The sequence below is a fragment of the Bombyx mori genome, chromosome 16, assembly GCF_030269925.1.
Source record: "Bombyx mori chromosome 16, ASM3026992v2".
Taxonomy (NCBI): Eukaryota; Metazoa; Arthropoda; class Insecta; order Lepidoptera; family Bombycidae; genus Bombyx; species Bombyx mori.
Window position 1 is genome coordinate 6,684,931 of NC_085122.1, and position 13,178 is coordinate 6,698,108.

The 13,178-nt window shown below is 34.7% G+C and overlaps 1 protein-coding gene across 1 annotated transcript; it reads left to right on the forward strand.

Moving 5' to 3' along the window:
- The first annotated feature begins 350 nt into the window (after window positions 1-350).
- On the forward strand, window positions 351-12,670 carry LOC101746485 (protein unc-119 homolog). The gene is made up of 4 exons (XM_004928813.5): window positions 351-490; window positions 6,067-6,858; window positions 7,004-7,176; window positions 7,600-12,670. The coding sequence occupies exons 2-4, from the start codon at window positions 6,506-6,508 to the stop codon at window positions 7,716-7,718; spliced, it is 645 nt and encodes a 214-aa protein (XP_004928870.1). The 5' UTR covers window positions 351-490; window positions 6,067-6,505; the 3' UTR covers window positions 7,719-12,670.
- The last annotated feature ends 508 nt before the right edge of the window (window positions 12,671-13,178 follow it).

Consider the following 13,178-nt stretch of genomic DNA (forward strand, 5'->3'; position numbering starts at 1 on the left):
GGGGTTAAATTTGTTGCATTTTAGCGATAGCAAGATTTTTTAATATCACTCTTTGGTCCAAAAACTACTACAGCTTGATTTCTAGATCCGTTGGTACGTAAAATAGCGATTATTTACGTAATATTGTAGCTACGATGCGCAGCGTTACTGCATTAAGCCTTTTACAATGATCGAAGTATTTGATGCGCTAAACCGGATTTCAATCTATGTTTGTGCACAATGCAAATCTGTTCATTTTTTGTGTCATGGAAGTTTTAACTTCTACACATCCAAACTATAATATTTATAATACTTCTGCAGTACAACATTGTATTATTTATTCAGAAATATTTATGTGCTTAATTTCATTTCTAGAAATAAAGAGCACTCGCTTTTCCTTACTAACGCATCGAGAGCACATCCGACAGGTCTATCATTGGTGGCAATCTATGCTCGAAACGCAAACCGGAAACGCGATATTCCAGTTTACGCAAAAATATTGTAGGAATAGGTAACATGAGGAAAAACGCGGGAAACCTTTGAATTTGGCGGGCGCGGTTTTTGTTTGAATTTGTTGAAAAATATATTTTTTAATCTATTAAGTGATCAGAATAGTTAAAACTTGTATATATTTGTAATTTTTATTATTATTTGAATTTTTTTGTATTTTATTCTTTTTTTCTTCGAGTTGGGGTAAGTTTTTTATATTTATATGAACGAGCCTCCGGACCCGGGGGGCACAGCGCCCCCCGCGGTTGCATTTGTCACAATCTCCAACGAATCCGGAATGGATTCTGACTGCTCTTTGGTGTCTAAAAGGAAGCTGAAGCGTAACCAGCTCCACAAAATTTGTAAAAATTGTAACAAAAGGAAAAGAAAAAATAATACAGAAACATTTAAACAATCGGACTGTCAATGCAAAGACGAATTTACTGAGAGCACTATTGATTTGCCTGCACCTGGTCCTTGCACTGATACATCTTCAAAGCCCGTTCCTCCCACTGATATGTCTCATAAAGCCTCCACACAAATTGGTAGGGCTAGTTATGATGCCAATGACCACGGCCCGTTTGTGGTACACGTGCAGAAAATACAGTCTGCTGATGATGATGGTACAACATTACACCCAGTTGTGTTTGGCAGATTTTTAAAAAAAAATTTATTCAAAAATATTGTTAATGGAAGTTTGAAACGTATTGGCCGAAATAAAATGACACTTTCTTTTAATAATTATACAGACGCTAACAGCTTTGTCACTTCAAACTGCTTAGCTACAAACAACATGAAGGCTTTTATTCCAACTTTTAACATTACGAGGATGGGTTTAGTTAGGGGAGTCCCAACTGAGTGGTCCCCTGAAGATATTATGCAGAACACTAATGTACCCATTGGGTGTGGGGAAATTCTGAAAATTAGAAGACTAAATTATAAAGTCATGATAAACAACACACCCACATGGAAACCTTCGCAAACAGTCGTGTTTACATTTGATGGACAAGTTTTGCCCAAACGTGTATTTATGTGTTATAATTCTATGCCTGTTAAATTGTATATATACCCAACCATCCAGTGCTTTAATTGTTGCCGCTTTGGGCACACCAAGGTCCAATGTAGGTCAAAGCCCAGGTGCTTCAAGTGTGGTCAGGGCCACACTGGAGATACTTGTAATGTGGAGGAAGACTGTGTATCTTGCTGCTTATGTTCTGGGCTGCACTTTGCTTCGAGCAAAAAGTGTCCAGAGTACGTGAGACAAACAGATATTAAAGTAACAATGGCAGAGAATAGCTTATCCTATATTGAAGCGTCAAAATTACATCCCCCCATTTCTAAATCATTTGCTGATATTGTATCCTCTCTCCCAACTAAATCTGTTCCTGGTGGAAATACAGTATTGCCTGGTTCACCATCCTCACGTACAATATCTTATAAAAAAACAGTCTTCACTAAACCCAGAACTCCTCCTCAACACAGTAAAGGTTTTGATCATGTAGCACATGAGTCTCTTGTAAGGGACTACAATATGCCAGAGCCTTCTAATGGATGTGCATTACCATCCTCGTCTAATGCAAATTCACAACAGACAATAGCAGAGTTAATTACTATATTGATCAAATTACTTTCTGAACCCAATTTATCTATACCGTCCCACGCTGCTAATTTAATTCGTACTTATACTAATATTAATAATGGCCAACATGGACAAGTTAGTTCAATGGAATTGCCGCAGTATTATAAACAAAAAGCATGAAATTATACATATTATAAATACTTTTAATCCTTTTATATTTTCTCTATCTGAAACCTGGCTAAAGCCAGATTTTGTATTCAAAATCCCTGGTTATTCGTGCTTAAGAGAAGACAGGGCTGATGGATATGGTGGTGTATGCCTACTCATCAGAAACTCTAGCACCTTTTCTTCCTTCCCTCTCCCTTCACATAGTAACTGCTTTTCTGTCATTGCAGCTATTGTTGATGGTATCTGTTTTGTCTCTATCTATGTCCCTCATCCCTCCTTGCAAATCTTCAATGAAATTAAAAACTTAATTTCAGTTCTTCCTCGGCCTTTCATGATTCTGGGTGATTTCAACTCTCATCACACATCTTGGGGTAGTTCAGTATCTAATAGTTATGGTTATGAATTATTAGATATCTTAGACATGTATAGCCTGTGCATTTTAAACTCGGGTTCTCCTACTCGCCTCACAAAGCCTGGTGAAGTAATTAGTGCCATTGACCTGTCCATTTGTACTCCCCAGTTAGCATCTTCTCTATCTTGGTCTACTTTGTGTTCCACTTATAATAGTGATCACTATCCCATAATCATTTCATTTCCCTGTAAAAAAAAGGATACAATGTGTATTCAAAACTCTCGCCTCAAACACAAAATCATAGACTCTAAATGGAGTCAATACACGTTATTAATAGAAGAGAAAATTAATAATTGCTCAGAAGTTAATGTCATAGATAATAATTATTTCAAAGCTATTTTGTTAGAATCGGCTGATAATGTTTTTCCAAAGAAAAAGCCGCGTAGTAATAAGTTGTCATCTCCACCGTGGTGGGATGAAGAATGTACCAATGCTATAAAGAAACGCAAGGCAGCAGAGCGTAATTATCGCAATAATATGTCTATGAAAAACTACGAGGCATTAATGACTATAATGAAAGAGGTTAGAAAACTAATTAAAAAAAAGAAATTTGACGGGTGGAGGAAATTTTGTAGCACTATATCACCTGAAACACATGCTACTGTCATATGGCGAAATATCAAAAGATTTAGATCAGCTGTCAATCCTTCTAACGCATTGTTGCTGCCTATAGAATTAGCAGATCAATTCCTTGATCGTTTGGCTCCTCCTTCTGCTCCACTCAACGATCCTATCCTGTCTTATAAGCAATATAACTCTGATGCCTCTTCTTCTCTAAATCTAACTTTTACGTTAGTGGAGTTAAAAGGTGTATTAAATCACGTCAAAGACAGTGCTCCAGGGGAAGACGGGATTCCATATTCCTTTTTGTCTCACCTTGGCGAAAAAGGATTAAATTACTTTTTAAATTTAATAAATAAAATTTTACTGACAGGTGACATTCCACCGTCATGGCGAAGTCAAATAGTATTGCCATTTTTAAAGCCGTCTAAGGTACAATCTGATATCAAATCATATCGTCCGATAGTTTTGTCATCGGTGATCACAAAAGTTGTTGAACATTTAATTAAAAATCGGCTTGAATGGTATATAGAAAATAACGAATATCTGTCCCAAACTCAGTTTGGATTTCGAAAAGGTAAAAGTGTGGGGGACAATTTAGGCATATTAGTTACGGATATTCGTAATGCTTTCTCAGATAAAAAGTCAGTAGTTGCTGCTTTTTTAGATATTAATTCGGCTTATGATAACGTTCTATTACATATTCTAAAAAGTAAATTAGATAAATTAAAGGTTCCCTATTTTTTAACTAATTCCATTGTAAATCTTCTTTCGGAGAGGAAAATTATTTTAGATGTTGGCGGCCCTTATAAGCCTAGTAGGCTGGTATGGAGAGGTTTGCCACAGGGGTCTGTTCTGAGTCCTTTATTGTACAATATTTATACATATGATCTAGAAGGTTCAGTCGGAGATTCAGCAAGTTTATTACAGTATGCCGATGACTTGGTTATTTATGCCTCTGATATGTCTGTAAGTACTGCTGAACGATATGTTTCCTCCTCTTTATCTTTGCTAAAAATCTGGATGGATGCAAATGGCCTTGATCTGTCTCCCTCAAAAAGTACTGTTGTACTTTTCACAAAATCCCGTACTCCTTGCTCACTTAATATAACATATGATGGGGATATATTACCCATTAGGAATCAAGTTAAGTTCTTAGGAGCTATTCTTGATTCTAAACTAACGGGTCAACCACACTGCGAATTTGTGGTTAGTAAATGTGAGCGAAACTTGAACATGCTGAGATGTCTCGGTGGGGTTTGGTGGGGTGCTCACCCGGCTACACTGAGGTTGGTGTATAATGCTGTCATTAGAAGTGTACTGGATTTTGGGACCTTTTTCTTAGACCCAGGTAATGTGGCTGGCTTTAGAAAACTAGATCTCATACAGTCTAGGGCTTTGAGGATTGTTTCTGGTGCCATGAAATCGAGTCCGGTTAATGCTCTGCAAATAGAATGTTGTGACCCTCCTTTAAACTTAAGACGTCAATATCTGTCCGATAGATTCATTTTTAGAATTGTTCAGTTCCATAATCATCCCCTCATTTCGAAACTAGAGTTTCTTTCTAAAAAAGTACTCTCTTCACATAAACCTTTACCTTGTCTGTTAAAAAGTTTCCTGAAATTCAAACAATTACAAGCCCCAACTCATTCTTTTCAGGTGCTTCCTTTATTTGGCGCTTCTTATGATTCTCTCTTACTTTCTCCAGTGATTTGCTTTTCTCTTGGCATTGAAAAATCTGATTTTAATGCCAATGAAAATTTTAATTGCAATGTCAATAGTAAATGGCCTAACTGGCATCAAATTTATACAGATGCATCTAAACACTCCAGTGGGTGTGTTGGTGTTGGAGTGTATCACAAACAGTACAACATAGTTCAGAAAATTAAATTACCTCCGGAATCATCGGTCTTTACCGGTGAATGTTTTGGACTATTAAAAGCTCTTGAATATGTGCTGTCTTTCAAACTAAAAAAAACCGTTGTATTTACTGATTCCTTAAGTGCATTACAGAGCTTAGCAAAATTTTCACTAAAACTTAACCCTTTTTTTCATGTAATATTTGAATGTAAGAGAAAGCTGTTGCACTGCCAATCACACAACTATTTAGTATCATTTTGTTGGGTACCTAGTCACTGTGGCATATCTGGAAATGTGAAAGCTGACAGTTTGGCCAACAGTGCTACTGTGACCGGTGACGTATACCCGTACAGGAATTTTGGCCATGATCTTGCTGCTTTGCCCGGCATATGCCTCCACAAATCGTGGAATATGTGTTGGGAAGAGAGCGGCCGGATTAAGGGCCGTTTCTTGTATGCTATACAGTCTTCCGTTCCCAGGAAGCCATGGTTTGCCAAATTGTCGTTTGGTAAAACCGCCACTTCTACTATAATTCGTATGCGTCTGGGACATAACAGCCTTCCAGTTCATTTGCACAAACTTGGTATCGTAACTAGTACCGCCTGTGAGTGTGGCGAGAGTTATTGTGACTTGAATCATATTTTCTTTTCTTGTTCTTTATATGATCATTCTTCCTTATATACTTCTTTAGTATCTCTCTCTGTTCCCCTTCCTACTAATATTTCTTTACTTCTTCGAGATTTTAATCCACTTGTATATAGTATTTTAAGTAGGTTTATTTTAAATAATAACATTAAACTATAATTTTGATTTATTTTCCCTGTTATATAATTATTCTGATTTTTTTTGTAAATTCAATTCGTTCTAAATCATTTATGTTTTGTTGCGATAAGTTTCCTTCGTTTTTTATTATTTATAAACTGTAAATAAATAAAACGGCGAATTATAAAAACGTTATTACTTGACGCTGGCTAATGCACAAAACGTGCCAGAGCCAAAAATAAAGAAGAAGAAGAAGGTAACATGAGTTTCAAGCTGACATATAAAATAAAGCATATGGGCTTCCTTAATATTTCATAGATCATCTATTTTTGGTCTGTTTAATTTTAAAATTACAGCAAAGGACAATGAAACGATACACTGCAGATTGCAATAGATCATTTCTTTTGTTGAACGAATGACATTGATGCTCATTAAGACTTATGACAGTTTATGTCATTAAATATTTGACAGATCGAGTCAAGAAGCCCGGAAAACCCTTGAAAACAAGAAAATGGTGTTGTAAAAAGACCATTTTTTTCTTCTTTTCAAAAATTTGGAGACTGGTTTTGATGGTTTAAAAAGTAAAAGATAAAATGTTTTGATATAATCTACGTTGTACAAATCTTATAATTTCACTAGTGCCTCCCTTTTTAAACTTAAGTCCTGAAAACCAAACAGGTTACTTTGTCCGCAAAATGAGCCTTGTCGGAAAAAAATGTGAATCGATATCTTTACACGAATCAATTAAAGACGATGTGATTTCCAATCAAGTAACTCCTGAAGATGTATTGAGATTGGAGAGAATTACAGATACATACCTCTGCAGCCCTGAAGCTAATGTATACGACATCGATTTTACGAGATTTAAAATTCGAGATTTAGAAACTGGAACGGTGTTATTTGAAATAGCTAAACCTCCGACTGATTTCGGCGTCGATAATGATTCTTTGGAAGATTCCACAGAGGAGCCCTTGGATCCAAATGCGGGGAGATTTGTTCGTTATCAATTCACACCACAATTTCTGAAGTTGAAAACTGTTGGCGCTACGTGAGTTTCGACAATATATAAATTTCCTTATTTTTGCCCTAAGTACATACTAACAAACAAAAAAAAGTGACTTGAAACATTGTTTGGTGCCTTATCTTAATAACAATAATATAAGATTTCTGATGGTATTTTTTGGTTTGTGTAGAGTGGAATTCACAGTTGGGGCTCGTCCAGTTAACCATTTCAGAATGATTGAGAAGCACTTCTTCAGGGATACACTACTGAAAACTTTTGATTTTGAGTTTGGTTTCTGTATTCCATTCTCAAGAAACACTTGCGAGCACATTTATGAGTTTCCAACGTTGCCCCCTGACTTAGGTAAGTTGATAAATATACATTTTATTACTAAGCATAATATTATGGCCAGATTACTTGAAAATAGTAATTATTTTGTCAGTTATTTGCAAGAAAATATGCTAAGATGTAATATTTGGTGACAAGTGAGTCGACTATTATCAAAGCCGGCAATGTGACTTTTGGACAATTATTGGTAAATCAGAAAAACGAATTATTGACTTTGTATTCCATTGGCAGTCACAAAACTCTTCTGAACGACATCTTAGATAAATAACAGGTTAAGTATTAACCTTTATTTAATGCAGGTTTTGAACCGTATTCTTTGAAGGAGACGATTATATTCAAATCAATCTGTATTGACATATCAATAACATTTTTTTGTCCAAATGCACAGATTGCCACCTTTGATCATAGACGACTCAAGTAATAAATTTAATGTTTTAGTTGAGGAAATGATTGCTGCTCCTTTCGAGACATGTTCTGACAGTTTTTACTTCGTGGACAACCAATTGGTGATGCATAACAAAGCAGATTATGCTTATAATGGAGGTATCAACAATTAAAGTCTACTATTCACAATATTTTGGAGAGATTGCACACTTTCACAAAACAAAAAAAAGTTCAGTTATTGAATATTTACATTAGTTAGGTAATTATGTTTAATTTTTTACTTTTACTAAAATTGTGATAATATTGAAAATTTAATTTTATTTACATGTTTAATTATATTTAGTATTTTTACATGTGGGTAGTGTTGCCCTATAAGTCACACAAAAAGAAATAGGTAATCTCATGATGATATTTAGATAATAAGTTTTTATTAAAGACATTCCATATATTATATTTATCAAGTTGACTGAAAATAATTATGCTCTTTCATGTTAGAAAAGATGATAATACAGGACAATTAATAATTCACGTAAATATACTTTAAATAATTGAATCTCAAATGTTTAATCATTGACAAAATATAGCTTGTTTTAATAGAAGATTGAAAAGGCTTTGAAAAGTCAATGGGAAAATATAATATACTTATAGCTTTTTCGGTAGTCTTAAATATTTGTTATATTTTTATTAAATTATGTAATGATTTAAATATTAGATATTTTATAAAGGAAATTGACACCAATGAGCACAGAGTTTGGATCTACACCAAAACTTTAATTTGTGTGAATCACAATTTTAGATAATAATAGGAAGTAGTTGTTTCACTACTATCTGATGCTAGTCATTTGTGCAAGTTCTCAGTGACATTTGAGTGATAACAATAATGTGCATTTGGAGATGTACAGGGATTATGAAAAATTGATAATAATAATGTCCTTCCCCATTTAAATATACTTATTATTCTCACACATTCTAATGGTATACAAATGAAAAATTCAAGTTTAAAATTGTAAATAAATAATGTATAAATTGAAATTTACAATCAATGCAAATCTTATTAAGTTATAAGTAAAGCTTAAATAAACAACCATCTTAAACACAATGATAATTTTAACAAAATATATGCTAATAATAAAAACCTCTGATCTCAATCTATGACTGAAATTGCTTTCAAATTTTTTAACGCAATCTTCAATGGACTGATTAGTATTTTTTTATGAACAAATTATAATTTGTGGCATTTAAACCTGGTTCAAAAATTTGTTCTCTTACGTTTCTCAACACAGCAGGAGTTGAGTTCTCATAGCACAGATCATTTTTGCCATCTAGATCTTGAGTGCATTGCACTCAGAAAACATGTTGGAGGGACCAAGTTGTTCCTTGAGTGCTATGATATGTCCTTGAAATGAAGTTTGAAGAAAGTGCAACTCGCATTGTTAATGTCTATGAGTGACTGTGCCCTCTCATAAGCGGGGTGCACAGTTGAATGAAACTTATATTGGTAATGGAGAACTCTTCAAAAAGAAAATATTTTTCCCCATACATATAGCATCAAGCTTGGATTTCAAAAAGTCTGAAAATCATATATAATAATCTCTCCACAAATCGTAGAATTCAATGTTTCCTGATGCAGACAAATTGTAGATAAGTGTGAAAAAAGTATATGAAATCAACTGCCATTTTTTTAGGTAAAACAAGTTTTCATTCTGTTACTTTACTAAAACCAGTGATCAAGATCAAACATATACCTATTTTGAATCATGCGTAAACTTTGTAAGATTTGCGTGTTGGTTGATAGTGACATGAAGCAGAATCCTTTTAAATATGCTGGTAGGAATGTCATGCCGTCCAAAAACCCTTTATTTCATCAAGTGACCTTCTTTTAAATTTTATGTCTATAAAATCACCTAACACCATGTGTTCAATGAGTGAATCTACTTTTAATCTGTTTACTTGGGTTGGGTATTGCACAGGTCGTAAAATATGTTATATAATCGTATCGTGTTTGAATAACTCATATTATTTTTCAACAAACAAAATTGTATGTAATATTTTATGTCAAATAATATGGGAGCTGTAGTATTAGGCAAAATTTTGGGGGCGGCTAAATTCACTAGGATATGTTAAGAAAACGTTACTAGTGAGACTCGCAATGAGCGGAAGCAGGAGGATGATTGTCAATGACAGTAACCTTTCAGTTGTAATGCTATTAGTAACCAAAGCACTGTGCGCTTAATGCGAGTTTGTGGGGGCGCTGTTCCAACTCCATACAAATTTGAGTTAAAAAATCCTAAAGTTAAAAACTCGCATTAAGCGTACAAATGTCACCGTACTCGTCGAAGGGTTCAGGGTGACCTTGGTACATAGCATCGGCCTGCTGAGTTTTTTGCTCTTTTTCAATGCGTTGCGATTCCTATCAGTCTTGACTTTCTCGGAGGCGTTGTGGTAGTTATCAGCAACTACTCTCTCGTAGACCGAAAGCCAAAGCTGAATTAATTGGCTTTAAAAAAAAACTAACGTACCTGTTTAGCTGTATTATTTTAGAATGCTGTTTTAAAAAAAAAAAATACAACAATAACGCTATTTCTTTATCATTTCCACCGAAATAAACTACCTTATAAAATCAGTGCATAAAACGAGCAAGTTGTTGTCGAAATGTGTAAAACCTAAAACCATAATATTAGGGGTTCAAGTATAAAATTGCCGATTTGTACTGAAAAATCGAAATTTGTTTTTTTTTTCATTTAACATATTTATTTAATCAAAATATTTACATTAGCTTTTGCCCGCGACATCGTCCGCGTGGAATAGTTACTTTGGCATAACGCTAAATTTTACCCGCCACTTCATTTACGTAGAAGGTGAAAATATTTTTGAATAATAAAATGTTAAGGAGTTATTTAAGGTACCAAAATCACGCTTTTTAACCGACTTCAAAAGAGGAAGTTATCAATTCGACCATCTATGTATGTTCACCGATTTTTCGGGAATGCTTGAACCGATTCTGATAATTCTTTTTTTTTGTTCGAAAAGGTAGACTTTCTGAATGGTCCTGTTTACATCAAGATCTGATGATGGGATCTTGGAGAAATCCAGAAAAATCTATAATTGTCAAAGCCTATCTTGAAGTGATTTGGGTGTTTCAATGTTGTAATGAATAACGTATTTATTTGAATAGGGATTAATATCATCTTTATAAAAACACCTTCACAAAAAATGCTTTTTTTTAGATCAAATTTGTTTAACATAAAAAAACCTTATAGTGACCAAACTTAATATATAGACATATGCTGTCGCAGATTTTTTTTAGATCTTTTAAAGGGGAACAATTCTCTCATACATTACTTTAGCGAAACTTTAACCGTTTCCGCAGCGCCCGCAGTGAAAGCTTTCAAAAGAGACTAAAACCCCGATTTTGAACCATTCTTTATTGGTGCTCCACTTGCATTGGTCTTAGCGTGATGTTATATCATATATCCTTCCTCGATAAATGGGCTATCTAACACTGCAGACCAGTAGTTCCTGAGATTGGCGCGTTCAAACAAACAAACTCTTCAGCGTTATAGTACTAGTATAGATTATTATCTATACATTGCTGCCATCTAATAAGAAAGTCATTTATGGCTTTGCGATAGAACTCTGGTGATCGAGATTCTACAAACTGTGTGAAAGCATTTTGTATTGCCTCCTGTTAAGAAAAGTTTTTGTCACGTAGAAAATTGTCCAAATCACGAAAATAATGGTAGTCCATTGGAGCAAGGTCTGGCGAATACGGAGGGTGACGAATGGTTTTTTAATTGGAGTTCCTATAGAGTTAAAACCGTTAGGAACGTTTCGAGTTATCAAGGAGCAATAATGGTGAAGGTCGGTTCATGAATCGAGGCTGTTTCACTGCAAGTTTTGCTATCATTGTTCGGAGTTCGGCACAGTAGACATCTGCCGTTATTGCTTGACCAGATCGGAAAAAGCTATAGTGAATAACACCATGCTAAGACCACCAAACTGTTACCATTACCTTTTTATTGGTAAGCTTTGCTTTAGGACACGCGTTTGCGGCGTTTAACTTGGGGTCAGCCATTGCATTTTTCTAATATTCCTTCATTTCTTTCTCGATTCAACAAGGCAACACAATTTTCAACACGCGTTTCTTTCTGCAGATCAGTCAAATCATGAGGCACACATTTTTCATATTTATTTTATTTTATTGATTTGATAAATGAGCTAATATTGTTGGTAAGGTAACGTTAAACCATGCCACTAATTCCTGGGTAATTTGGCTCGGATCGGCTTCCATCATCTCTTTCAATTAATTGTTATTCACATGTATGGGCGGTCTTCCACGTGGTTTGTTCTTCAAATCAAAATCTCCATCACGAAAGTGTTTAAACCAAAGTCGCACGGTGCGTACATTAGCAGTCCCCTCTCCAAACGCAACATTGATATTGCGAGCTGTTTCTGCAGCGTTAGTTCCGCGTCGGAACTCGTATTCAAAAATCATTCGAATTTTCGAAATATTCATCTTTCTTGTCTAAGCTGATTAAAAAAAGCAACTGAAAGTCGATAATCGAATGTTGCACATTTAAAAAAAAAGATCCTCATAGGTTGTCCACAAGTCCACCATTTGAAGGTAGGTATTCAAGGCGTAATTTTGCAATTTAATTTTAATGAACTTGTGGCGGTAGCCATCAATGCGATGCTACTGCATTCACATATTTGACTATCAAATTTACGAAAACTGAATAAAAATCGATTGGCAGTTAAAAATATAAATCATAAAAGCCAAATTCCAACCTACCAAATTTTAATATCCTTTGAAACTTCTAGCGACAGCTATTGGTAGAATTGGTAAAATCAGTTTTAAATATTGTAGCCCACACACGTAGGTAATACGTAAACCGACAAAAAGTTAGATAGGGAAAGAAAAAAACTTGGAAGAAAGAGCCAACTAGTGGCACCAGTAATCATCAGTTAAACCAGCAATAAAATTAGTAGGTAGCATAGTAATTTGGGATGGATAAAATAGAAGAAGAAACTTATGTGATGTTGCAGATTAGTTCATAACTCTAAATCGTTAATTTACTCACTGTTTAACTAGTTTTCTCAGAAATAAAAAGAATGAATAAAATGATTTCGGAAGTTTTATTTTACCTACGTTTACCTCCCAATTTTGTCAGTTGGGTGTTAAAATTCATTCTTTCGCAGATTCCAAAATTTCCTTTCATAGAACCCTCCCGGTGGTTGAATTAAAAAGACAATCAGACAGCACAGTTGGTTTTAGCGGCCACAAACATCTTTAAACAAATGTCTCCCGCCTATCTACCCTTGAGATTCGAGATCTAAGTTTTAATTGGATTATGGGTCCCATTTTAAACAATATTGTATGACTTTTTGCAAAGTCAATCAATATCAAAATCAAATAACAATGCCACCATCACACTACACAGAACGACGATCTTTGTGTTCAACGATTTATGTAACACCTCTCGTTACGTTTTTTTTCGAGATGACTCTTTAAAACCATCCTAAACCTAAACACACTAAACACATGTAGTCAAAAACAAGAGTGACCAGACAATCATAATCAGCATAGGAGAAAAAGATATTACAGTGAGTCTGGACCGTGTGAAGCCTGGATT